The following is a 27,688-nucleotide window of genomic DNA, read 5'->3' as shown; positions in this document are numbered from 1 at the left end:
CATCAATATAAGACATGTATCAATATTATGAATCCCTTGGTATATGCACTGAGAGGGATATATTATTTCTGTGGCACTCTTTTAAAAAATGCACTACCTCAATCTAATCATGAGAAAACATCAGATAAACCCAAATTCAGTGGAAGCAGATATAATGAGCCATTTCTCCAGAGTAAAGCATATCTGAAGACTGGGAACTTCTCCCAGAAGATTAAATCAACAGATCACCTAATGTGTCTAATTGTCTTAAGAGATTTATATAATTGATGAGGAGTTGGGAATTGAGAAAGGAATATGTATGTAAAAAAAAGAATAATAAAAAAAAAACAGACAAAATCCCCAGATAATTATTAACTACAGGCAAAATAAAAAGTTGTACAGAAAAAATAATCTTGGTATAGGCACAGCATTTCTATGACTAGTACTTAATAGCCATAATAATGTAAACACTAAACTGTGATTCAATCAAAATTATGATTTTGGTGAGACTGAGATGGGGGGATGAGGAGAGAGAGAGAGAGAGAGCGCGTGTGCGCGTGCGCGCACGTGTTGGCTTCAGGATAAAAAAATACTAAATTCTTATTTTCTTGGTGAGGAGCTACTGGATATGGACTAAACTTGAAGAAACAAGAAATAGCAACATAAACATATTTATTAGAGACATGAAGGAAACTACAAAAGAAACTACAAAAAAAAATAAGTGGACCCCTTTAAGGAGAGGGAAACTGGAAAGCAGGGTAAGAGACTGCCTTTTTTTTCTTTTTTAAGGAATAAGCCTTGTAAAACTACTTGACTCTTTAAACAATGTGCATGTACAACTTTGACAGTAACTTTCATAAAAATAAAAACTCTAAAAAGACATCTATAAATGTATACAATTCAGACTATAAATGGGAAAGAACAGCATGGAAGGACTGGGATTCAGGGTATAGGTATAAGTATAATCTGATAGAAATAGGAAGGAAAAGGCAAGGTGAGGTTTCCTTCTGAACCCAGGGCAGCCTCCTCATGACCACTTTGGCTGACACCTTACAACAGCCCTCCCTGCCTGGTTCCCAGTCACTCACCTGTATATGGATCGTCTGACATCTCTCTCTGCACCATCCAAGGTTCCTTCCCTTGCTCCAATAAGGAGATCATGTTGGGCTTAGAAATGGAGAGTCCTGTTTAGAGGAGAAGAAAAATGAGAGCAAGAGAGACAGATATAATATGCTTTAGCTGTCTCAGGACTCACACTCAATCTCTTGGTGAGTAGGCAAGAAAGAACATTAGAGGAAGGTCGAGAGAATGGAATGATGCTTGTATGGAAGATAAAGCTTCTTCCATAGCAGTGGCTTTCAAAGTGCTAAAGCAGAAGCACCATCACCTAGGAACTTGTCAGAAATGCATATTCTCAGGCCCTAACCCAGACCTGCTGGATTAGAAACCGCAGTGGTTCTCAAACTTTCATAGGCATCAGAATCATTTGGAGGGCTCATTAAAACCCAGGCCTATTCTCAGAATTTCTGATTCTGAATGGTCTACAGTGGGACCCCATAATTTGCAATTTAACAAATTCTCATGCCATACTAATGCTGCTATTCCAAACCATCATTCTACAGCAAAGGAAGCTACTGATTTCTAACTCTAACTCTATAAAACTACTTCAAATCATTTCCTGGAAACAGGAAGTAGAAATTCAGCTAAGCACTTAAGATGCCCTAGATATTCCCAATGGAGGAAGCAAAAACACCCCAAAGGGTAGATTTTGAATTATGGGGGAAAGACATCCTTACCAAGGCATACCAAGTTCCTATAGTTCTCCAACATGACATCTCTGTATAAATCCTTCTGAGATGGGTCCAGCCATTCCCACTCTTCTTGGGAAAAATCTAGAGCCACATCCCTAAAGGTCACCAATCCCTGAAATTAAAAAAAAAAAAAAAAAAATCTTGCTTGCCAAGTGCTCCCATATGATCCTAGCAAAAAAATTCTGCCAGAGTTCTCAAAGCTCTAAGTGGTCCAAGGAAAATAATTATGGGGGAACAAGTACATGACCAAGTTTGTCAAATATTTTGAGAGAAAAAGAAATATCAGAAACAGACTCAACTCTTGAAAATTATACATTTTTTTAAATGAAAGAGAAAGGCCATATACACAGAGAAAAAATTAACTTATAACATGAAACATGAGTTTAATAAGATGAAAGTACATGAGCAAAGGCTAATTTTTATGTTACATATACTAAGTATGAAGACATTCTTATAGGGAGAATTCCTTTATATTCCCTGAACTGGGATATCAGATGACTCAGAATAGTGAAGGAAGGCCTTGAATTGGGCTTTAACAAGAGGGTGTGGTCTGAAATTTAGACTCTATGTGTAAGGAAAAACTTCCAGGAGTGTATCTTGAAGAAATAATGAAGTGTATGTGAAAAGTATACAGAATTTTCATTGGAAGGTTATATAAAAAGTCTGAAAAAAAAAGTACATGTCCAATAATAAGAGTTTAAGCTATGCAACTAAACTATAAGCTGTATGAGGGAAAGGGTATATATTTCATAAGCTCATGTATATCCATGTCTATTACAAAACTGTCACATTGTAAACACTTAGGAAATATTTGCCACTTGAATAAATGGTGAAGTTTCCTATGATACATCCATATAAAGAGTACTCAACGCTTAAAAATGACAGAGTTCCATTGTACATAGAATGGTCTCATTTTTTATTAAAAACAATAAAATATCAAATATGGTTTTTCTACATAGTAAAAATATCGATGAATGTGGCTAGAGGTAAAAAAGCACACAACTACATAGTATTGTGTAACTTCCATGTGCCCCTCGACACTTCTCTGTGTCGTGGGAGGCTAAGTGTATTGACTATATCAAGAGACTCCCTTTTCCCATCCCATTTTCAGTTGGGTTAAGCCACTTAGAAGACATGGGAGGGAGGTAAGCGAGATACATTTATTTCCCTGGATCCCTCCTTGCAGCACTACCCTGTGTGATCTCTGTCCTTCAGTCAAAGGTCACAGTGGCTGTCAGGGGTCCTCTCCACTCAGATATCTCTGTCTCTGGATTCAGGCCTAAACTTAGTAAAGGAGCTCAGCTGTTAGCACTATCCTCTGTAGTTTCTCTATATACAGAGGGGGCCAAAAAAATGTATACACATTTTAAGAAAGGAAAAAATACTAAAATTGTAATACTCAATATATGAGTATACCGATAACAAAAGATGAATACAAGTCACGTTTGACTTCTGCAATTACAAGAGGTGCTCAAAGCGGTTACCATCAGCGTCCAGACACTTCTGATTACAGCGAACTACTGCTTGAGCAACGTTGACCAAAGTGTCCACTTGTATACATTTTTTTGGCACGCCTGGTACTTTTAAATAGTCCCCTTTTGAGTTTCTTGCCAGAACCCTGACTGATAAATATGTTGATCCAATGTACTTCTAGTACATGGCCAGAGAGCCCACCAAAAGTACCGCTATGCAATTCTACCACACTTCCTTAATAATGCACTCTCCTACTCCCCCGTGACTATTTCATACCTTCTATCTCTCTCTCTCAAATCATCACTAACTCCTTCCCTGTTCTCACTTTGAACTTCCTCATCGTCTAGCCCATCATATGTATTTACTGACTTATACCTGTACTCATTTTTCTGCTTTCCTTCTGTTACTACAGATAAAACTCTAGGCTTCCTGTCTAAGACCAATCCCCCCACTTATCCATACAAGGACATTGTCACCTCTCTCTCTTGCAAATGTCAGGGAGCTATCAGATATCTCCCTTGTATTACTAGTATTTTCTCACTTTACTGGATTATTCGTATCAATATATAAACTGATGCAACATCTTCCATCTTATAAATAGATAGATATATAAATTCCCTTCCACAATCTCACTCTAGTTATTGTCCCATTTCTCTATTCCTTTTAATAACAAAATTCTTCCAGAGTTGTTTAAATCAGTAATGTCCAACAGAAATACAATGTGAGCCACAGATGTAATTTAAACTTTTCAGTAGACACATTAAAAAATAAATATAAGTTAATTTAATATTTTTAATTTAACCCAATATACCTGTTATTTCAATACAAAATTATTAATGCTTCACATTCTTTTTTGTACTGAATCTTCAAAATCTGGTATGTATTTTATATTCATACCACATCTCAATTCAGAGTAGACATATGTGGCTACTGGGTAGATGACTGGACAGCACAGGTCTAGACTCATTGTCTCTATTCTCACTTTTTTCACCTTCTGTTGTCTCTGGAATCTACTGCAATGATGCTTTCATACCAACCACTCTAAAAAGTAGCTCGTGTCAAGAGTATCAGTAGCTTCCCTGTTACCAAGTCCAGTAGCCAGTTCTCAGTCTTCATCTTCCTCAATCTCTGTCAGAACGATTTAACTCAGTTGATTACCACCTCCTTGAAAGATTTTCTACTCTTGACTTCCAGGACCCATACGCTTCTGGTTTTCCTTCCACATTAAGTCCTTCTCAGTCTCTTTTGCTGGTTCCTCCTCTTCTTGTCAGCCCCTAAATGATGAATGCCCTAAACTCAGTCCTTGGACCTCTTTCCTATCTACATTCACTACAATCTCAAGATCATCTCATCTTGTCCTCTGGCTTTAAATGCACTAATGACTCTCAAATTCCTATCTCTAGTCCTGAACTCCAGATATATAATCAATATTCCACTTGGATATCCAACATGTCTCTCAAACTTAATATACCTAGAACTCAATTCTTGATTCCCATCTCACCCCACCTAGTTTTCCCACCTCAGTAAAAGGCATGGCCATTTATATAGTTGCCCAGGTCAAAAATCTTTCTAGTCATCCATGATTTCTTTCTTCCTCTCACATTTCACAACCAAATCCCTGATCGAAGCCCTTATTTTCTATCTCCAATATATATCCAGAATCTCTCCAGCTCCAACGCCACCACCAAGGTCCAAACAGCTATCACCTTCCACCTGGATTACTGCAGTAGTCTCCTGAATGGCCTTCCTTCTTCCACCCTTACAACCCTTACTTCTCTTTTCCTTTTAAAACAGAAATCAAACATATCTCCAACACTCCAATGGCTCACCTTCTCCCTTAGAACAAAACTCAAAGTTCTGATCATGACTTTCAAGGGCCTATATAACTTGTTCCCCAGCTACTCCTATGACCTCACAGTGCTCATTTGTCTCCAAGGATACTGGTTCATTGTTATTCCTGAAACACATCAAATGTGCTTCCACCATAGTAACTTCATACATGCTATTCCTCCTACTTTTAAGGCTCTTCCCCAGATCTTCACAAAACTTACTCCCTACTTTCACTGAGGTATTTCTTTGCTTAAATGCCACTTCCTCAGAGAGGCCATCCTTGATCTTCCTATTTAATAAGGCACTCAATAATCACTCTACCCTTTGTTTCACTTGCGTTCATCTCCAATACAACAAATCATGAGCCATCTAAAGAGGAGAGGTCTGTTTCATCACACATTTGAGCACAACACTGAGTAAAAGAGACACTAAGTGTTTTCTGGAAGGATTATATGAACAAATGGTGGGGAGAGAGAAGTGGATAGAGTGCTCAGTGGACTATATGTGACTTTCTCTGTAGTTCAAAGTCCTGAAAAAAGAGGTGGAATTTCTGGAAACAAAGTGAAAACATCAACTTACCTGGGAAATGGATTTACAAAGTCCAACAGCCATTCCTCCTTCCTTCAATTTTCTCTTTTGGAGAACAAAGTCCTGAAAAGGGAGAGTTAAGGAAGAAAAAATGGCAGACCAACTCTATGTTGCAGATCTGAGACTTACAAAGACAGAACCACTGCCTCTTTAGGCTCCCCATTGCCTCAGTCCTACCCCTCCAAGATCTGAGCTAAAGACCAAAGCTGATCTTAACTACTTAAATCCTGACTGATAGTAAGAACACATAGCCTGAACACAACAAAATCTAAAGTCCATCCTATGGCCAAAAAGGCAATTTACGATCTGGGTCTGGCTACCACGTAGACCTCATTTCCTCCCCCTCTCATCCTTGGTCACCCCACTCCAGGATCCAGGTTTCCTTCTAGTTCCACAACCACTGTGTGCACTCCTGCTAGGGTGTTGCCTTTGTTTTTCCTTCTGCCTGGACATGGCTCACTCTCTCTCTCCATTCCTATCTATGCTCAGTTATCAACACATCAGAGGGACTTCTCTGAAAATTCTATCTGAAGAGAACCTCCTTTCCAGTCTCTTATTCCTTATCCTGGTTTACTTTTCTTCTTAGCATTTAACACCACCAAACATGTTATTTATTTTTTTCCCTGTTTACTGTTGTCTTCCCGATCAATAGTGTAAGATCTAAAAGAGCTAGGATTTCTTAGGTTCACTGGTGCTAGAATAATGCCAGAACCATTGCATGTGCTCAAAAAATATGTGATAAATCTTACTGAGCCTCCTGTAATATATATAGTGATGTTACACATGTTGTACATATCTTTATCTCATTTAATCTTCACAAAACTGCAAAGGTAGGTGTTATTATCCCCATTTTACCAATAAGTAAAATTGAAGTTAAAAAAACTTAAACAACTAACGCAAAATCATGAGAGTCAAACTGCAGTGTGACTCAAAAGCTGATCCTCTTTCAAAAGTCCATAATGTCTGAATGGGAAATATTCAACATAACCTGAGGAATCAATGCCATATATTTCTTAGAGACGCATCTTCAGAGATGACAAATATTACCATTATTCCTCCACAGAAATGCAGCCTGAGGCAAACTGCCAAATTTTAACACTAAACCAATAACAAACTCCACAGCCTCAAATATGTTCCTCTCAGAGCCAACATTTCATTCTGAAAACAAGGATAGTTGGGTTTGACCTAGAATTTGGGATACATGACCTCCTAATTCTGGGCTAGTGCACTAGCCAACTAAGTCTCTAATAAAGTTATTTCATTAATGCAATGTAGCTTGAAATTGTCCATAAAAGCCTGTGCAACTTGAGAGGAGAATCAAAGTCTTCTCGGCATCTGGGACCCCTATAAAAGAAATGTTTTTTAAATTTCTGTTTGCAAATAGCTATATATCCCTTGGATAATATTTTCCAAGTTTGAGATGGGCTATCAGTCTCTGAAAGAACGTGATATTAAAGACTTGGACTTTATATACAGCTCCCAAATGAAGGCTGACTCTCCACTCCTTCATTCACTGTCTGTATGACCTTGGGCAAGTTAATCCATCTCTCAGAACCTTTCTTTCCTCACTGTCAAGATTGCATGAGCCAACTCCTGCCATAGAGAAGTGCCACCCTTGTTCCCACTTAGATTCCACATACACATTTGGAAAGGAAATGAGAACGCTTTTCTTTATTAACTGAGAAAGTCAGAACCAAAAATTTAGCTCATCAGAAAAAGAGCCACGGATCAGCCTCTCTCAGCACCAAATGTGGAAGAGTTTGACAAGAAAAATGCTATAATCTCCAAATCTGGAACCTAAGGAGAGGAAGACTGGGCTTTCCTCTTCCAGAGGCAGCCAATTTAAGGATGGTCTCACTACAATGTCTTCAGACTCACTAAAGTACTGAAGGAAGAGACCTACATTAAATTCCCATGTCCCAAATGTTCCTAATCCAAGACCACGGACAATCCTCTCCAACACCCTCAGAACCCAGGGCCCCCATTTTCCACGTTAGTAATTAAAAGCAAGGACTCTGAAGCCAAACTGCCTGGGTTCAAATCCCAGTTCTGTCACTTATTAACTGTGTGAACTTGGGCAAGTAATTTAATTTTCCTGTGCTTCACAATCATACACTGGTCACACATACAAAAATTCTCAACCAATCACACACATATACATGGTCACACAATCACACACATAATGTCACAGACATGCACAGTTGCATTAACACAAAGTGGTGATGATACACAATTACTCCAACAGACAGTCGCACACAATCTCACACAGTTACATATCAAACAAGGTCACATATCCTGTCACAATTATTTATACAAAATTATACCTGCACAGATAGATCGTCATGGATACATAACCACACCTGCTGTCACACACAAACATTTATATCCACAAGAGGCAAGTGGTCAAACATAATCACACACACACACACACACACACACACAATGTCTTACAAACCCATGCACAATAATACATAATTATACCTGCAGAGACAGTGACACACAAACATACAGTCAGTTTTACACCAGAGACAGTCAGTGGCGCACAATCACACAGCGACACACAAAAATCACTATCACACCCACAGCCTCTCACATAGTTATACATGGTAACACACAGTCTCCCCAGCAACGCCTGCCAGGTCACCATCCCTGTGTACCCGGTCCACCGCAAGCCGGTCCCTGACCGCTGGCTCTCGCGCGCAGTCAGGCCCAACTCACCTCCCAGCGCCGTGGGCTCTGGAAACCCGCCCAACTACCGGACACCCGCGATGTCGCCTCCCAGAATCCCCAGGGGGTCGGAAAGGGGCGGAGACTGAGGCGCGCGGGACCCCTAAGCACCTCTGGGGGAACATCCAGCTGCAGGGATCTGGACGAGCCTACTCAGCTTTTCTTTCCGACTCCTCGAACCACCAGCCCCAGAAGGCTTTGCGCCGCGGCCTTCTCTGCTGAACTACATTTCCCAGAGGGGCCCAAGGCCCGTCTCTACTTTGTGCTTGCACTACAGGCGGCAGCGGCTTTAGGTGCGGGTACCTGGAAAATTGAGTGCAACCCTGGGCGATGCTGGGCACTAAAATGACCTTGGGCGACTGTGTGTGAGGAAACGGTGAAGATGCGCGGGTCTGTAAACTGTATGCTTAGGTGTGGCGGGTTTTGTGTGACTGTCGCCGCACACTTTTGTGCTTGGGCACCAGGGGGCGACGGATTCTGTAAGTGCAGTGAGTTTCTGTATTTTATTTTAAATCACGTCCTGTGACTGGGGATCGTAGTGTGACAGATTGTGGGTCTGTCGCGCAGAGAGTGTGAGAGTAGTTGTGGGTGTTTGAGACGGATTGTGGCAGACTTTGGGCATGACCGTTTCTGTAACTGTGTTTTATACCAGAAATCGCAGTTTACTGCTGACATGCGGTGGAACTTAGTTTCTAGTCTTGCCTTGAGGGCTGAGTCCGTGGGAGAAGTCTTTGTGTGAGACTGTTTCCAGATCTAAGTGTTCTCCGTCCCCCACGCTGTCCCTTCCCCCCCGGCCATGGTCGGGGTCACTGTTATTTTCATTTTTATTGCCCTTATCTACTTGCACCTGATGTGATGTATGCAAAGAAGGGCAATTAGATTCCGTTTGTAATAAGATGTTCGTTTGCACTAGGCTGTTTATAATGTATCCAGTAGCTCTGGGGTTTCTCTTGTTGCTGCTTCCACCTTTTCACTTTCCAAATTTAATTAGGGCCCAGCTTTAAGAAAACTGCTCACAGTCAGGAGGGAAAATGTGAGCCACTGAGTGATGTTAGAGAAAGCCAGAGGCCAGCTGGCATGGGTGGTTCAGGTGGTTGGAGCACCTCCTAACAACAAGGTCGCAGGTTCAGTTCCCATATGGGCCAATGGGCTGTGCCCTCTACAGCTAAGATTGTGAACAACAGCTCTTCCTGGAGCTAAGTAGCCATGAGCAGCTGGAGGTTGGCGTTTGCTGCAGTGGGCTGCTGTGTGCTGCGGAGCTGCTGTGAGCGGCAGAGTGAGGATTGGCAACCGACTGCCTCAGCCAGGGGGAGCACAAGGCTCATAATACCATCATGGGCCAGGGAGCTGTGTCCTACACAACTAGACAGACTTACACAAACTAGACCGAGAAAAAACAGCTTGAACCAGAGTGCAGGGAGGAGGTGGGGCAGGGCGGGGAGAGGCAGAAGGAAGGGGAAAAAAAACAAAACCAGAGAGGCGGCTGGATGGCCCGGTTGGTTGGAGCACAGAGCTCTTAACAACAGGGTTGCTGGTTGGATTTCCACATGGGATGGTGGGCTGCGCCCCCTGCAACTAAGATGGAAAACAGTGAAGGGACTTGGAGCTGAGTTGCGCCCTCCACAACTAGGTTGAAGGACAATGATTTGACATGGAGCTGATGGGCCCTGGGAAAACACACGGTTTCCCAATGTTCCCCAATAAAAAAAAATTAAAAAGAAAGAAAGCCAGAGCTGAACAGTGGAAGTGGGAGGGCGGGGGAAAGCAACAAATTTTATTCAGGAACTATTTAAGAGACTTCATACAGAACTGGGTGTGGGGACAGAGCCAGGAGAGCAGTTTCCAGGCTTTGGACCTCACATAAAAAGATGTTGGCTTGGGTAGTAGATGGCCATCAGCTGTGACCAGTTGGCCACCAGCTCTAACCAGTTAGCCATTAGCCTCTAATATAACTGCTGTGGCTACTTTAGGGAGTGGATTGGTTGACAGAAAAGAGGAGGATGTATTGCGCATCCTGTGGAGCCTACTTCCTGTATCTCCAACCCGGCTGCCAGCGGCTGCCAGTGAGACTATAGAGGTATGAACCCCTCATCCATGGCTCTGTTAGTGTTCCTTTTTGGCCTTGCCACATCCTGCATTCTTATGCAGGGAGTGGGACCAGAGACCCCGCATGACAATGGGCTCAATTCCAAATACAGTAAGAACAAACGGGGAGTTGTAAGCAAGGAGCAAGGAGTAGAGGGTGTGAGTCAGTGGATGGAAAATTACTAAGAGGAGACATCAAGGGTAGGGGGAAATTCTTGCTAGACTGACCAAGATTCTTGCTGAGGGGAGGCCAGCGTGATCATATATCACCCGAATGGGTAAGAAATTCAATTAGATATTGTGAAGACATATCGAGAACTCTGGCTAAACCAACTTGACACAATTCTTGCTAAAACTGGGTGATGCAAAGGCAAACATTGAAGCCAACAGGTTGAAGTCATGTTGACGAAAGTGACGAAAGTGAGCCCGAGTAAAGTTTGGTCAAGGAGAAAATATTTGTCAGTGAAAGTTCCAAACAAAGCAGCATTGTTTCCCATCCTTAGACCCTGGAAGATCTAGAAAGTGCACCCAAGTCAGTATCTTGGTAAGTAGGGATATGTGGAAGCAAGGGGAAGTTCTTGAAATGAGAACTCATCGTTGGAGAATTATCTGTCTAATCTTTGTGGGGAAGGGTCCCCACAAAGAGCCCTCTGGCTATTAGGACTGAAATGACTTGCTGTTAACTCTGTGAAATAGGTCATTGTTACTTTCAGGAGAAAGCAAGCAATTATTTTCTTAAGGCTTTACAAACATTTAATAGTTGGGTTGCTTTAATGGGGAAATTTGCTAGTTAAATATTGTTTGGATGGTAGTTGTAGTTTGGTACTGACAAATACATCAAACAGCTCTTCCCTGAACTTGATTATCGTGCAGGTTAGACATCATCTTGGACATTTCATACTAAAGTGCTAGAAATTTGAGATACTTCATTCTTGACTGGCAAGGTAAACCTTCAGAGAAACTTGTATGTGTACGACTATCTCTTCATATGTCAGTAATTGATCATAGGAAGACTTTTTGTCCTTTATGTTTCTTCTCTCAACCACCAAGTCCAATACTGGTTTGACACAGTCATCTCCAGTGGAGTAGGTCAGTGGTCCTCGAAGTATACCAATGAAGTAAGTGGTTACACTACTAAAAAATTATGGTAGGACTCTGTTCATCAGTCAAGGAGGCAGAACTACACTAGAAATTTCAAAGAGAAGATTAATTATGGGAAGTTGATTACACAATGTTGAAGGACTGAAAGAGAAAAGGGGATAAAATTGTAACTTCAGGAAGCAGCTAACACCCTGGATCTTGGGGAATAAAGGGAAAAGGTGGATTTACCAGAACCTAAAATCTCCAAAGAGGGGTCTCAGGCTGGTTGTTAAGTGGGTTTGATCATCTAGCTCTGGGAAAACAGAAAGAATCTGCAGACCAGCTGTAGCACTCCCCTGCTGCTAGAGAGATACTGAAAAACTGGGAAATAGGAAGCGAGTTCCTTCTCCCTTTCTGGCTTCCAATCTCCCTTTAATGCCTCCACTGGCAAACTAAAACAGGAAGCCAGCTAGCAAGGGAGACTGGGAAATGTCTGTCAGAGCTCTAGCCCCAGCATCATAGGACAGACAAAGGGTTGCTTGGAGCTGAAACAATGACGGAAATAATCAGCACATGATTCTTTTTAAATTTGCTGGAAAGTAAATTAATTTATATACTTTTACAAGTTCATAAAATTTTTCTTCACAGTGTGACCATGTTCTTATAAAAGAATCCTATTAGACGACAAAAAAATGGTGCATATCTAGTAATGATATCTTAATAACAAAGCAATACAAATTCTGAAATAGCTTTTGTCTAGTTTAATATGCAGTTATTTGGATGAACTCATATTTTTACCTATTTTGTTGTAATTTATATAATAAATATACATTTTCCCAACTTTGTTATATAACTATTTCATGGTGAACCACTAATTGCCCCCATGACTTCATAGTGTGAGAATCATAGTATGTGATTTTTTTTTTTGTAAACTATTACGTACATTAGTTATTTCTTTTTTTCAATTGAGGTACAGTTGACATGTGACATTATATTAGTCTCAGGTGTATAACATAATGATTCAATGCTTGTATATATTGCAAAATGACCACCACAATAAGTCTAGTTGATGTCTATAATCATACATAGTTACAAAAATTTTTTTCTTGTGAAGAGAGCTCCATAACAACTTTTAAATATGCAATACAGTATTATTAATTATTGTCACCATGCTATACTTTACATCCCCATGACTTATTTTGTAACTGGAAGTTTGTACCTTTTGACCCCCTTCACCCATTTTGCCCACACCCCACACCCTGCCTCTGGCAACCATTAGTCGGTTTTCTGTATCTATGATCTTGGTTCCATAAGTTACTTCATATTTGAAGGCAGCAGTTCTTGTCTGAATTGAGAATGAAGTAAAGCTGAGAGTGAAGAAACCAAGAATGATTTCTTCTCTGTCATGGGCCCTGAGGCCTAACCCCCGTGAAGCCCAAAATGCCAACCAGGTTTTCCTGACTTGGCTTTACTTTAACTGTTTCTTTTTTGAATGGTTTTTCTGAAGGGAGGCAAATAGCAGTGGTCATTTTTTTATGTGCAGACTGTGTTATCTATTTTCAGCCACCACCATTTCCTTCATTATATATAATACAAATTTCTCCATGTATCGTGTAAGAATGAAAGCCATTTCAGATCTGCACCATTGGCTGCTTGGTAGGTGCTGCCAGTCAAAGCCACACCTGGTGGGTTTTCTGTGCTCTGTGGCCTGGGCCCTTCCCTCCTTCCTAGCGTGTCTCCCTGTTGTGTTGATGCTCCAGGGGTTGCTTTTCTTCAACATTTCTACTGATGTTGGGAGATGGGTTCCCAGAAAGTGACAGATAAAAGGAGACTTGGAGGGAACAGGTGCTGGTTCAGCACCTGTTCATTTTGCTATAACAGGAGGGCTTGAGATGGAGATGATCCAAAGATGAGGAGGGTTTTTTGTTTTGGCCAAAAAATAAAATGAGGACAAAGTATATTAGTTATAAAAGTGTACTACAGAAAATAGTGTGGTGTACTTGCTAACTTAGCCCCTTCACAGTTGCCTTCACTGTTGCATAATTGTGAATGGTCAAAAGCTTTAGTTTTAGGCACATTGTGCAAAGTTTTTACCAAGAAAAAATGTTCCATGACTTTAGAGAACCTCCAATTATTTGGGTTATTTTGGCATTTATTAACTCTGCTAGTGAAAGCTGCTTAAAGGGAGGCAGGGGCCTATTACAAGTTCAGTGTAAGCCCTGTATGCATTTGAGCAAAAATACCACTTAAGGCTAGCTGCCCCCAAATTACAGTTAAGCCAGTTGGGTGGACCTACACCTGTACTCTTTTAAATCCCCCGTTGTTTGGTTGCCCAAACCTAAATAAATACTTTTGCTAATAGATAATTGTTCTTTTACCGAGACATAATCTTTACCTATAGAAAATATTTTGAAAACTTATTTCACACAGCAATCTTATAGCCATTGAAACTAACCTTTTATCAATAAAGCACTATTGTTTAGATGTTTAAAAAAACAGATGTGGTACATATATACAATGGAATATTAGTCAGCAATAAGAAATACTGCCATTTTCAAACAATGGATGGATCGTGAGATTATTATGCTAAGTGAAGTAAGTCAGACAGAAAAAGTCAAGAACAATATGATTTCACTCATATGTGGGATATTAAACTAAAAGCAACAAATGAACAACAAACAAACAAACAAAAACTCATACACAGACAACAATTTAGTGGTTACTAGAGGGAAAAGGGAGGAGGGAAGGTAGAAAAGGGTAAAGGAAGTCAAATATATGGTGATGGAAAGAGATTTGACTTTGGGTGGTGAACACATAATGCAATATATAGATGATGTTTATAGAATTATACACTTGAAATCTATATAATTTTATTAACCAATGGTACCCCAATAAATTTAATAAAAACAAACAAATAAATAAGTGACTCCATTTAGAGCCTATTATCTTGTTTTTAACAGCTGGTCAACAGCTGTTTACTCTGCCTTGCCTTGCCTTTCCCATGGAAACCCCAGTAAAGGCTTTGCCCCATGTTCATTACATTATTGTTTATAATATCCAAGACATGGAAGCAACCTTTGTGTCCATTGATGGATAAATGGATAAAGAAAATATGGCATATATACACAATGGAATATTATTTAACCAAAAAAAAAAAAAAAAAGAAAGAAAGAAAAGGATTCCTGATGATAAAGGAAAGAAATTAAAGTTAGATGTCTCTGAATAAACCTTGACTTGTAGATTTGATTTTAGAATCATGAGAATAATTTACAAAAATTGAGAACAAAAATAAACTTCAAGAAGTCACTAAATTTCAAAAGCAAAATCAAACAGCTGATTCTAATTGTGTATTTACTTGATGGCATAACCACATGGAGAGGATCTACTTCGTGTGACAATAACTTGACTAATGGGATATACAAATATAACAAGAACAGATTAAAAACCTTAACCAGTTTTCAGAAATCATATTGTTAGTGATCATGTTAGTATTGTATTGTGAGCTATAAAAATGAGTAATTGGTGTTGGAAGGCAAATTTTTCAGGGTAGGAGAAAAGAAATACAAATGAAAATGTGTGAGCTTAAAGAACAGCCCTGTAAAACTGAAGTTCAGGCATTTTATGTTTTAAAAAAATACATGTTTTCTACCTCTTTAAACTGAAACCAAAAGAATATAATCTGCAAAATCCATACTTTGGGAAACTCCTGAACAAACTACCTGGTTTTCATGACTAAAGAATTAAAAGAAAAAAGTAAGGGAGGAGGGAATCTCTTTTTCAAAAGATTGGATAATATACCAACCAATTGCAACATATGAAATTTCGTTAGATTCTGTTTTGAACAAACTACTCAAAAAAAAAGTATTAACCAATGAAAATTTGGATCCTGACTGAACATGTGATTATATAAAGGAATTATTGTTAATATTTAGGTATGTTAATAGTATTGTGATTATGTCATTCAGAAAAATAGTCCTGTTTTTAAATATATAGAGAGACATTTATAAGAAAATTTAAATCTGTCTGAAATTTGTTTCAAATAATTGGGGGAGGGATTGAGTGGGTAGAGGTATAGATAAAACAATATTGGCAATGAGTTGATAATGGTTGAATCTAGCTGGCTACATAACATACCTATTAGTCTCTTTACTTTTCATATGTTTATAAAGTTTTGCATAACAAAAAATATTTTAAATGGAGACAAAATAAACAAAAAACAAACAAACCCTTCAGAGAATTCATCATTAGCAGAGCTACAATAAAACAATATACTAAAGGAGTTCTTCAGCAGAAGGTACAAGAGACCTGGTAGAACCACAGAGATACAGGACTAAATGAAAAGCAATGAAAATGGTAAATACGTGAGTAAATCTAAATGAATATTGAAATGTATAAAATAATAACATCTCATAGAATTTTTAATTTGTAGAAAATTAAAGTATATACCAACAATTTCACAAAAAGCATTTGTGGCTAAATGAAAAAGTATTGTTCTTGCATTTTGTGCGAAGACATAAAAGTACTAACAAGTAATAGATTTTGTTAAGTCGAGGTGCATGTTGTACTTTCTATGGTAACCATTAGAAAACTAGTCAAAATTTCATAACTAGCAAGCTAAAAGAGAGATGAAATGGAAAAATAAAAAGTTCTTCTAATCCAAAATAAAACAAGAAGAAAAGAGTAATGACAAACAAATGGGATAAATAGAACACTAATCATTGGTAGTATATATAACTCAAATATATACATAATAATCTTAAATGTAAATGGACTAAACATTCTAATTAAAAGAAAAATATTGTCGGTAAGTTAAAAAATTCCACTTATATACTTACAATAGGTAGGACTTAAATGTCAGTATTCAGAAAGATTAAAAGTAAGCAGATGGAAAAAAGTATATCATGCAATCTCTAACCAAAACAAGACTGGTGTTGATATACAAATATTAACATTGATTTTAACATGGAAAGTATTGTTAGAGCTAAAACGGAGACATTTTCATAATGATAAGCAGATCCATCAAGAAGATATAACAATTTGTATGTTCCTAATCATATGGACTCAAACCATTGAAAGCAGAACTTGACAAAGCTAAAAGTAGGAACAGACAAATCCACAATCATGAAAGGAAAATTTTAAACACACAAGGTCAGACAATTTTAAACATACAAGTTTGTGAACTCATCCTACCTCATTTCTGAATATCACTACAATCACCTTCGAAATACTCCCCTTCGGAAGCTATGCACCTACGCCAGCGCCTAGTTCACCCTTCAGAGCAATTTTGGAACTCTTTTCCTGGAATGGCCATCAGAGTTGTCCTCTTATTATCTTTGATGTCCTGAATGTCATCAAAATGTCTTCGTTTCAATATTTCCTTTATCTTCAGGTAAAGAAGTCATTGGGGGCCAGATCAGGTGAGTAGAGAGGTTCCAGTACAGTTATTTGTTTACTAGCTAAAAACTCCCTCACAGACAATGCCGTGTGAGCTGATGCATTGTCATGATGCAAGAGCCATGAATTGTTGGCGAAAAGTTCAGGTTATCTAATTTTTTCCCACAGCCTTTTCAGCACTTCCAAATAGTAAACTTGGTTAACTGTCCAGTTGGTACAAATTCATAATGAATAATTCCTCTGATATCAAAAATGCTTAGCAACATCATTGCAACAAGTTCACGAACTTAATTGTCAGACCTTGTATTTCTCTCAGCATTGATAGAAAAAGCTGACCAAAAAATCAGCAAGAATTTAGAGGACTGGAATCACATGATAAACAAACTTGTCTTGATTGACACATATACAACACTACACACAAGTACACTTAGAACATTTTCAATATTGACCATATTTCTAAGCCATTAAGTATATATAAAAAAGTTTTCTAATTGAAATTATCCAGAATATACTTTCTGATTACAGTGGACTTAAGCTAGAAATCAATAACAAGAAGATGACTGGTAAATCTCAAATGCTTTTAATTTAAACAATATAATTCTTAAAAAAAAACACGTAGATTTCCATAAAAGGAAAATATGATAAATTGGATCTCATTAAAATTTAAAGCTTATGTTTTGAAAAAAACCCTCTCATGAGGACAAAAATACAAGCTACAGACTATATTTACAAACCACATAGCTGACAAAGAACTTGTTTTTAGAATATATAAAGAACTCTCAAAACTCAAACAGTAAAATGAAGACATGAAAAAGATATTTCATTTAAAATAATATACACATAGAAAATAAGCACATAAAAAGATATCTATAATTAACACCATGAGCTCTTAGGGAAATGCAAATTAAACCACTATAAGAAATTGCTACACATATATCAGAATGGATAAAATGAAAAAATAATGATAACAGTAAATGGTGGAGAGGATGTGGAGAACTGGTAGGAAAATTGTATAGTACATCCACTCTTGAAAATAGTTTGGCAGTTTCTTATAAAACTAAACAGTTCACTTACCATAAGACCCAGCAAATGCACAATTGCTTGTGCATTTATCACATGAAAACTGTTCACACGAAATCTGTGCATGAATGTTCATATTAGCTTTATTCATTATAGCCAAACCTTGGAAATAATCCAAATGTCTTTATATGGGAGAATAGTTTAAAAATTTTTAGTACATTCATACCATGGACTACTATTCAACAATAAAAAGAATCTACTATTGGTACATGCAACAATTTGGATGGATCTTAAGGCAATTATGCTGAATTTTAAAAAGCCAATAACAAAAAGTTACATACTATATGATTCCATTTATATAACATTCTTGAAATTTTAAAAAATTATTAAAATGGTGAACAGATTAATGGTTGCCAGGACTTGAGGATGTGGGAAGGGGTAGCTATGGCTATAAAGTGGTAACATAAGGTAAATTTATGGTGTTTAACCTATTTTGTATCTTGTGGTGGTGACTACATGGAATTTACACATTTGATAAATTACATAGAACTATTACATGCACAGAAATGAGTGAATGTAAGACTGGTGAAATCTGAGTAAGTTCTGTGGATTGTACCAATGTCAATTTCGTGGTCTGATATTGTACTAGTTACGCAAAATGTTACCATTGAGGGAAATTGAGTGAAGAATACATGGGACCTTCCAATACATTTATTTGCAACTTAATGTGAATCTATAATTATTTCAAAATATTTCTGTAAAAGCATAGATCAAAGAAAAATATTACCATTGAATTTATAAAATTATTTAAACTAAATGATAATCAAAATAAAACATAAACTGATGGGCACAGGTAAAGCTTACAGAGAAATTTATAGTCATAAATAAACGTATTAGAAAATAACAAAGTGAAAATCTATATAAGAATTTATCTCAAAAAAATTTTTTTTTAATTTATTGTGACAATTGTTAGTAAAATTACATAGATTTCAGGTGTACAATTCTGTATCACATCATCTATAAATCCCATTGTGTGTTCACCACCCGGAGTCAGTTCTCCTTCCATCACCATATATTTGATCCCCCTTACCCTCATCTCCCACCCCCCACCCCCTTACCCTCTGGTAACCACTAAACTATTGTCTGTATCTGAGTTTTTTGTTTGTTTGTTTGTTTTTTGTTTTGTTTTTTTCTTTGTTTTTTTACTTAGACGTTTATCAATTATATCCCTCACACTGTGGTATCTCAAAATTTTTGAAAAATTACAGCAAATTAAGCCCAAATATGAGTAAGAAAATAATAAAAATAGAAAAATAAATAAAATAGAAAACACCCACACACAATGGAGAGTAAGTCATTCTTTCAAAAGATTAATAAACCACTACAAAGACTAATCAAGTGAAAAAGAGAAGGCACAAATAACCAAGATCAGGAATATAATAAGCAATATGATGCAGATTTTAGAAAGTAAGATTATACCTACTGATCTGAAGGGATGTAGAAGTTAGACTGTTGCTTAAGCAAAGCAAGTTAGTGCATAGCTTGGTGCCATTTTAAAAGTTGAATAAAGACAAATCAGATATGTGTGTAATGCTGATATGAGCAAGGAGAAAGGTGTGAAAAAATAAATAAGCTTTGTTGAAATTGTAGGTAGGTCTGAAAGAATTGGGTGGGGGCATAATATTATTTATTTATGTATCTTTTTCATTGTTTAGTAGTTATGGTAAGCTATTTTACTGTTGTAATTTTGGTAGAGGAATAAAATAAAAGATATAGTTAAAATGCATACATACAAGGAAAAAAGAAAAGTTCTATTTCTGACAACTCCTATTCAAATACTAAAATAGAAGTAGAAACAAAGCCAGTGCTGAAATTCCAGATTCTTTTTCTGTCTTTTTACACTTCAATTCTCAAAGGTTTTTCTCCCTTAGAAAACTGGTTTTCTCAGATGTTTTTAATGCTGCAATTTAACATGTATCAGGTTTTTTCTGTAAAAATTACCATAATTCTATGTTTAAAGAAAATATCTGTCACAGGACCAGATTGGAATTTGGGTGGGGTTAGTTATAGCACAAGGAAAGACTTGTGAGATCTTTGGTGAGAGGCATTTCCTTCTGCAGAGCAGGACGAGTCTCCCACAGACACACTAAAGACTTTCTATAGGGCTTAATATTAGAGACATGGGAAAGCTCCTAATGCAAAATACTTAGCTATCTACAAAAATCTAAACTTTTTCTTTTTATTCATGTATTTTTAATCAAGTAACTATTTCCCAGATGTATTTATTTCTCACAAATGTATATAACAATTAGGAGGAAAATGGGTTTCTTGGTCAAATTACTTTGTGACATGCTGTAATATACAAGTTGAACTCGTGTTTGTTGATAGCTACTTCTGGACTGTTTATTCTACTTCATTGACCTATTTGCTTATCTGTAGACAACACCACAGTCTTCATTGGCTCATCATAGTTTTATAGCAAGTCTTGTATTCAGATACTACAACTCCTCCAATTTGTTCTTTCTCAATACTGATTTTGGCTATTCTACATCTTTGGGTTTCTATACAAATTTTAGAATAATTTAGTCAATTATAAAATAGAAAGTATGCTGGTATTTTGACTGGGATGGCATTGAATCTATAGATAAATTTAGAGAAATTTTATTAAAGATATTGAATTTTCCAACCCACAGCCATGGTATCTTCATTTTTTTAAGATCTTGTCTAACTTCTCTCAGCAATGTTTTAGTTTTCCATGTAAACACTTTTAATATCTTTTATTAAACGTATTCCTAAGTATCTTGTTTTCTATAAAAAGTATTTTGTCTCATTTTACAGTTGTACATTGCTAATACAAAGGTATACATTTATGGTCAATTGATTTTTTATAAAAGTGCCAAAGCAACTCAATTGAGATGATAGTCTTTTTTAACAAAAAGTGCTAAGACAACTTAATATCTATGTGAGGGGGGGAATATGAACCTCAACCTATACATATCACATACAAATATTTATTCTTGGTGAGTCATTCACTAAAGTTAAAAGAGAAGACTATCAAGCATCTGGAAGAAAACAGCGTTTTCTATTTATCGTGAATCACTGAGCTCTACTTAGTTTTCTGTTAAAGAACATAATCTGTGTGATGTTAGTCCTTTGGCAGTTATTGACTCCTGTTTTATGACCAAACATATGGTCTATCATATTGTTTCCTGTATAACTGAAAAAAAACAAGTGTATTCTGTGGCTATTGAAAGTACCATTAAATTAGGTATAGTTGGTTGATAGTATTGTCTTTTCATTTGGAGCACTTCTAGATTCTAATCCATCTAGGAAGTCCTAAAGATCATTTTTAAGCTCTACTAATTTCTCTATCTCTGCAAAGTCTCATCATCTGTCAGGCCTACTTCTTTATCCACCCATACCCGTATCCATACTCATACCCATACCACGTACTGCACTCAGGTATGGAAGGGCACACAGCAACCTGTTCACCTATCAAGGGCTTATTTCTATCAGGAATTCAGTTCAAGTGTTCCTTGCCTCCACCACTCTTAGATAGCCCCATAGGAAAGTACGATTTCTATCTTGTCAAGGTTTTTCTTACTATCATGGGAATAAAAGCCTTTTATATTCTTTTACATTCTAATTGCAATGAAAGTTGAAGTTCTGTTCTTGTTTTAGTAACTTCCTTCCCACTTCCCACTATATCCTTATACTAAAAAGCATGGCAATGATTGGCTTTGTTGACTATTTTAATGACTCCTCAGGTGAGAAGTAGACAAGGTGTAAAATGGATGAATGCAGTGATATTTCAGCAGATAGAATAACTCTTAAGTTTATTTATAAAATATATCCCATTCTGTCAAGTACTGCTAAGAAAAAAGGATGCATCTAGAAGATGTTGGGGCTAATTTTCATTAAGTGCTTTAGTTACTTGAACTCTAGAAATTCCATGTGAATTATCTTGTATTGTATTCTAAGAATCCCTTCTTTCCAAATCTATTTGGTTTCTCAATTCAGATACTAAGGAATACTATGTTATCTAAATCAATGTGATTTCCAAGTTTCAAAGTAAGTAGCAAGTTTGGTTAAGTACGCATATTTATCAAAAACATTTTGTTCCTAAATTCAGATTTGTGACAAATATTTGTTTTCTTTCAATAGATTACTATATTTGATTTGCTAATTTATAACACCACATAACTGATTCTGGACAGACCCTTGAACAATGATGGGATTAGGGGTCCTGATCCCTGCAATCAAAAATATGCATATAACTTTTGACTCTCCCAAAACTTAACTACAGTTGGCCCTTCATATCTGTGGATTCAACCAACTGTGGATCAAAAATACTGTTAAGAATCCATGGTTGGTAAAGCGAAAATACTGTTTTCAATCTACAATTGGTTGAATCTGCAGATTAGAAACCCGTAGATACAAAGAGTCGACTGTATTTATTGAAAAAAAAATTGCACGTAAGTGGACCCATGCAGTTCCCACCCATGTTGTTCAAGGGTCAACTGTATTATCTTTTTCTGTGTTCTCCTCGTACATTTTAATATTAGGGTTATGATGAATTCATAAAAACAGGTAACTTGCTATCTCATATCTCAGTCTGTCTTGAAGAGTTCCTAAAATATTTCATAGATTTAGCCTATAAATATACCTAGTTTGATGGCTTCTTTAGTGTTGCTATGTGACATTAAAAGTATTTTTAAGTCTAATTTTAAAATGCTCATTTTGGAGGGGAATTATTAAGATTTTGCAATTGTCAATTCAATTTCTTTATAAAAATCACTTTCCAGATTTTCAGATGTTATAAAAAGTCTATAGTACTAACTTGTAAATTTTGAGATAAAATTCATATACCTTTATAATTATCCTTTTAAAGTATACTGTTCAGTATACTTTATACTGTTCAGGTTTTTAGTATATTCACAAAGTTATGCAACCTACGTCACTAATCCCAGAGCATTTTCATCATTGAAAAAGATATAGTCCTTTTAAATTTAAGTATGTTGTCATCTCAATCTCATTCACAATGCTGTTTGTCATCCTTACTTCCCTACCTGAATCACTAGTTTGCCCACTTTTTTGGTCAAATAATCAAATTGTCTATTTTACTTTCACTTATTTCTGCATTTTGTAACTAATAATGCCTTTTGCTACCAATGCTTTAGATTTATTTTTGTTTTAGTTCATTGGTTATTAATGATCTTTCTAGTATTTTAATATATGAATGCATATTGGGTTATAAAACTTCCAATACAACTCTGCCACTCTCAGGGTTTTCAATTGTGTTCTGATTTTCATTCAGATTTAACTATTGTGTATATTAAGGATTTGGTTCCTTAACCCATGTTGATCAAGAGGGGACACTGAATTAATATTCAGATATTTGATGACTATCTTACTGTCATTCTGGTCAAATAATCTGGCCTGTATATTTTCTGCTGTGGTGGGGGGGGGAAGTAATTATTAGGAAAAATATCATCTTTTCCTACTTTTTTGACAGTTGTGCTTTCAACCACCCATCATTATATCCACAGGGTTTCAGACTGGTATTAATCTTTGTGCAGCATAAAAGATGAAGTCTGAATGGAGACTACACACACATACTTTTTCTTTTCCTTTTAAAATTCCATGCTGTTGGTGATGGAAAGAGAACTGACTCTGGATGGTGAACACACAATGTGATATATAGATGATATATTTCAGAATAGTACACCTGAAATCTATGTAACTTTACTAACAATTGTCATCCCAATAAACTTTAATAAAAAAGAACTGCATGCCGAATAATGAGTGATGGGAAAAGCTTTCCTATACTCATTACACTAATTTTTCTTTTTTTCTTTAGGAATTCTTTGATTTAGACAAAGGTAAACAACATGGTCAAAATCCTTTCCACAAATGGAAAGGATAATGAAGGATAAAAACAGGATAAAAACAAATGGAAATAATAATGAAGATAATTATGAAAATGAGTATATCAATAATAGTGGACAACTTTTACTAAACATTTACTATCTGATAAAAATAGTTGATACTTTAAATTTATTCATTCATTAAATCCTCACAATTATATCTACTAATTATATTTATTAATTATAGAGCATAATTATATTTACTAATACATACAAAATACAATGCCACTAACATCTATAAGTAAAAAGTAAAAAAATATTTGAAAGGTTAAGCAACACTTTGATAACAATAGTTAATTACCTTTCTAGTATGAAGTTGGGGTTAGGGTTGATGAAAAGGAACAAAAGAGTTTACAAGGAGAAAACATGGATAATTTCAGCAACTAAAATACATGTCTTAAAAGAAAAAACAAGCATCCAAAAATAAATTTGGGTCATAGTAATCAGGGCAGATTTTAGAACTGCAAACATTTAGATACAACTGTAACATGAATAACATCATTTTAAAAAGTCATTAAATATGTCATTAAAATAAAAATCTATATTTATTGAAATGGCAATCATATTTTTGGCACGATAAAAGCAGGTGAAGGTACAATATGCATAACATGACTACACTTTCTTTACAACAAAGTCTGATAGGATTTGTTCTACCAACTTGAGAGTAGTCATCTATAGTTGGTATGATTACAATTAACATCAGCTTTTTAGTTTCTGGCTTTTTTTGTTGTATAATAAGAAAATATAAATTTGTGAAACAAAAATTAACACTGACTTCAAAAACAAAATTATTCTATAAGGAATTAAAAAATACAAGGTCACACAATTTAAAGTGTGATATTGGTGTGAGCACAAATATATAAATCAGAGAAGAAAAAAATAGCCCTTGAACACAAGCAAATATAAAGAATATAATGTTTTCACCAAGAAGATAGAACAAAATAATGGGGAAGGAAAGAACTATTGAACCACTGCCATTAGTACAATATTGAGGAAGGAGTAAATGTCAATTTAGAATCTGAAGTCATAACACAGAGTGAAATGCATTTAGATTAAAAATATATGCAAAATAACAAGAAACAAAAATAGTGAAAGAAGGTAATTATCAAACATGAATTTTGTTTAAAATATTAGGAGGGTGACAAGAGCTTTAACTTTTATTATTCATCAGTGTGAATTCCCTGATGACGAATGAGATCTGAGCCACTACTAAATGCCTTCCCACATTTACAGTTATAGGGCTTTTCACCAGTATGAATTCTCTGATGTCGAGTAAGGTTTGAGCATTTATTAAAGGCCTTTCCACATTCAGTACATTCATATGGTTTTTCATCTGTATGTATTCTCTGATGTTGAAAAAGCTGTGAGTTCTGAGTAAAGGCTTTCCCACATTCAAGACATTCAAAGGGTTTCTCACCAGCATGAATTCTCTGATGTTGACGAAGTTGTGAGCTCTGAGTAAAAGCCTTCCCACATTCCTTACAATCATAGGGTTTCTCCCCAGTGTGAATTCTCTGATGATTAGTAAGTGCTGAGCCACTACTGAAGGCTTTGCCACATTCCTTGCACTCATAGGGTTTCTCACCAGTATGAATTCTCTGATGCTGAACAAGCTTTGAGCTCTGAGTAAAAGCTTTGCCACATTCCTTACATTCATAGGGTTTCTCACCTGTATGAATTCTTGCATGTTGAAAAAGTTGTGAGCTCTTAGTAAAGGCTTTCCCACATACTTTACATTCATAGGGTTTTTCACCAGTGTGAATTCTCTGATGGTCAATAAGATTTGAGCAATAACTAAAGGCCTTCCCACATTCCTTACATTCATAGGGTTTCTTACCAGTGTGAATTCTCTGATGTTGAGAAAGATATGAGCTGCAACTGAAGGCCTTTCCACATTCATTACATTCAAAGGGTTTTTCACCAGTATGTATTTTCAGATGTCGAGTAACATGTGAGCCACAACTAAAGAATTTCCCACACTCCTTACATTCATAAGATTTTTCACCAATATGAATTCTCTGATGTTGAATAAATTGTGAATTCTGACTAAAGACTTTTCCACATTTCTTACATTCATAGGGTTTCTCTTCATTATTAATTATTTGATGTAGAGTAAAGAATGTCTGTTGAATAAATGTGGGCATGTATCCGTGAGTGGGTATTTCTTGGCTGAAATGCCCATTTTGATAGCCCAGTTGTCTTTCAAAGTGGCTTCCATATTCCAAAACATCTCTAAAATTGGAGTACTCAAGGCCATACATTGTAAGTCCCATTATATCCCTTTGGCATGATTCTATTTCATAAACTTCCTTCTTCAGAGATAATAACTTGGTTTCACACATTGACTCCAAATCTGAAAGAAAATAAAATGGTAAATATTCTTTCCACCCCATTTGTGAAGTTAAACTTTTATAACGGAAATGGAAAACTTAAAGTGAAAATATCTGGTAGTAAATGACATTCAGTTCTCAAGTATATCTGTTTAATCTGGAAAATGGACAAGAAATGCATAGAAATCAATGAGATACAGTCATGTGCCCCCTAATGATGTTTCAGTCAACTACGGACTACATACGCAATGGTGGTCCCGCAAGATTATAAAGGAACTGAAAAATATCTATTGCCTAGTGACATCCTAGCTCCTGAGGTCGTAATGCAATGCATTACTTGTTGTCACACAGCAGCCTAGCAGACTGTCCCCCATGTCTTTCCTTATGGAAAGAAAAGTCTGTGAGACTGTGCCTTTTTGGAACATTACTTATCTCAATGTTTTACACCTCATGTTCTCTGTCTGGTCCCCAAAAGATGGATTGCAGCCAATGACGAATAAGATTCCCCATGGGGGTAACAACTCAAGGCAGGCGAACCGAGTGGGGACCCCCAATGAACTGCCTTAGAAGATCCGGGAAGGAGCCTTGCCTCCCCTTCCTCCCTGCCTGGGAAAAGCCATTGCTGACTCTGGCTTTCCTCTCTCACCTGATTGTGAGAGAAGTCATGAGGGCAATAAAGATCAGCTCTCTCCACTTATCTCAACAGAACTGTTACAGCATGAGAGACTTGCCCCCCAGAGAGGTGCATATCTCACCTAAGTCATCACAAGACTTTCTGCTCCAGCTGCTTGGGGACAAAGATAATTGGTTTGATTCACTTTTGTGAAAAGATGTATGATATTCAAAAGACCATGGAATAGATAATGCTAATTCCTTATGTGAATATCAATAAAAGCCACAAGTTGGCCCGATTCAAGGCTCCAGTCTTTGTTCAGGCTGCGAGACCCCCTGACCTTCTGAGATTTAACTTCATCAAGTCTCTGCTTCTTTCTTTCTTAAAACTTAACCCAAAGCTGCCCCTTCTCGTTCCTTCACTGTCCGTGTTGCACTGGACGCGACAATTACTCATGTGTTTGTTGTGATGCTGATATAAACAAACCTAGTGGGCTACCAGTTGTATAAAAGTATAGCATATACAATCACAGTAGTAGGCTATGTCATCTAGGTTTGTGTAAGTACACTCTATGATATTCCCACAACGATGAAATCACCTAATGAAGCATTTCTCAGAATGATGTATCCCTGTTAAGCAGTGCATGACTGTATAATGCAGAAAGCAGAAGGAAGAGACTATGGAAATAGGAAACCACAATCTTTCTCAAATACTGATGTGGATAAGAATCATCTGGAAAGGTTGGTAGATATACAATGCTTGGGCATATGAAAAAATGTGTAGTTCTACATACATCTCTATAAGCAGGCATGCATGAAACAGAGTGTATGA

General features: G+C 36.7%; 1 protein-coding gene across 1 annotated transcript in view; it reads right to left on the bottom strand.

Moving 5' to 3' along the window:
- LOC117035348 (uncharacterized) overlaps positions 1-27,688 on the bottom strand; it is a 49,027-nt gene that overhangs the window by 8,016 nt on the left and 13,323 nt on the right. Inside the window, exons 6-11 of the mRNA XM_033129243.1 lie at positions 25,078-26,267; positions 8,668-8,885; positions 8,400-8,562; positions 5,673-5,744; positions 1,776-1,902; positions 1,068-1,163 (exon numbers count right to left, since the gene is read on the bottom strand). Of these exons, the coding sequence (XP_032985134.1) occupies positions 1,068-1,163; positions 1,776-1,902; positions 5,673-5,744; positions 8,400-8,562; positions 8,668-8,885; positions 25,078-26,267 (1,866 nt within the window). The remainder of the gene's footprint in view (positions 1-1,067; positions 1,164-1,775; positions 1,903-5,672; positions 5,745-8,399; positions 8,563-8,667; positions 8,886-25,077; positions 26,268-27,688) is intronic.

Source organism: Rhinolophus ferrumequinum, chromosome 15, assembly GCF_004115265.2.
Source record: "Rhinolophus ferrumequinum isolate MPI-CBG mRhiFer1 chromosome 15, mRhiFer1_v1.p, whole genome shotgun sequence".
Lineage (NCBI taxonomy): Eukaryota > Metazoa > Chordata > Mammalia > Chiroptera > Rhinolophidae > Rhinolophus > Rhinolophus ferrumequinum.
The sequence above is the reverse complement of the archived record's forward strand: the minus strand, read 5'-3'. Positions and strand labels throughout refer to the sequence as shown.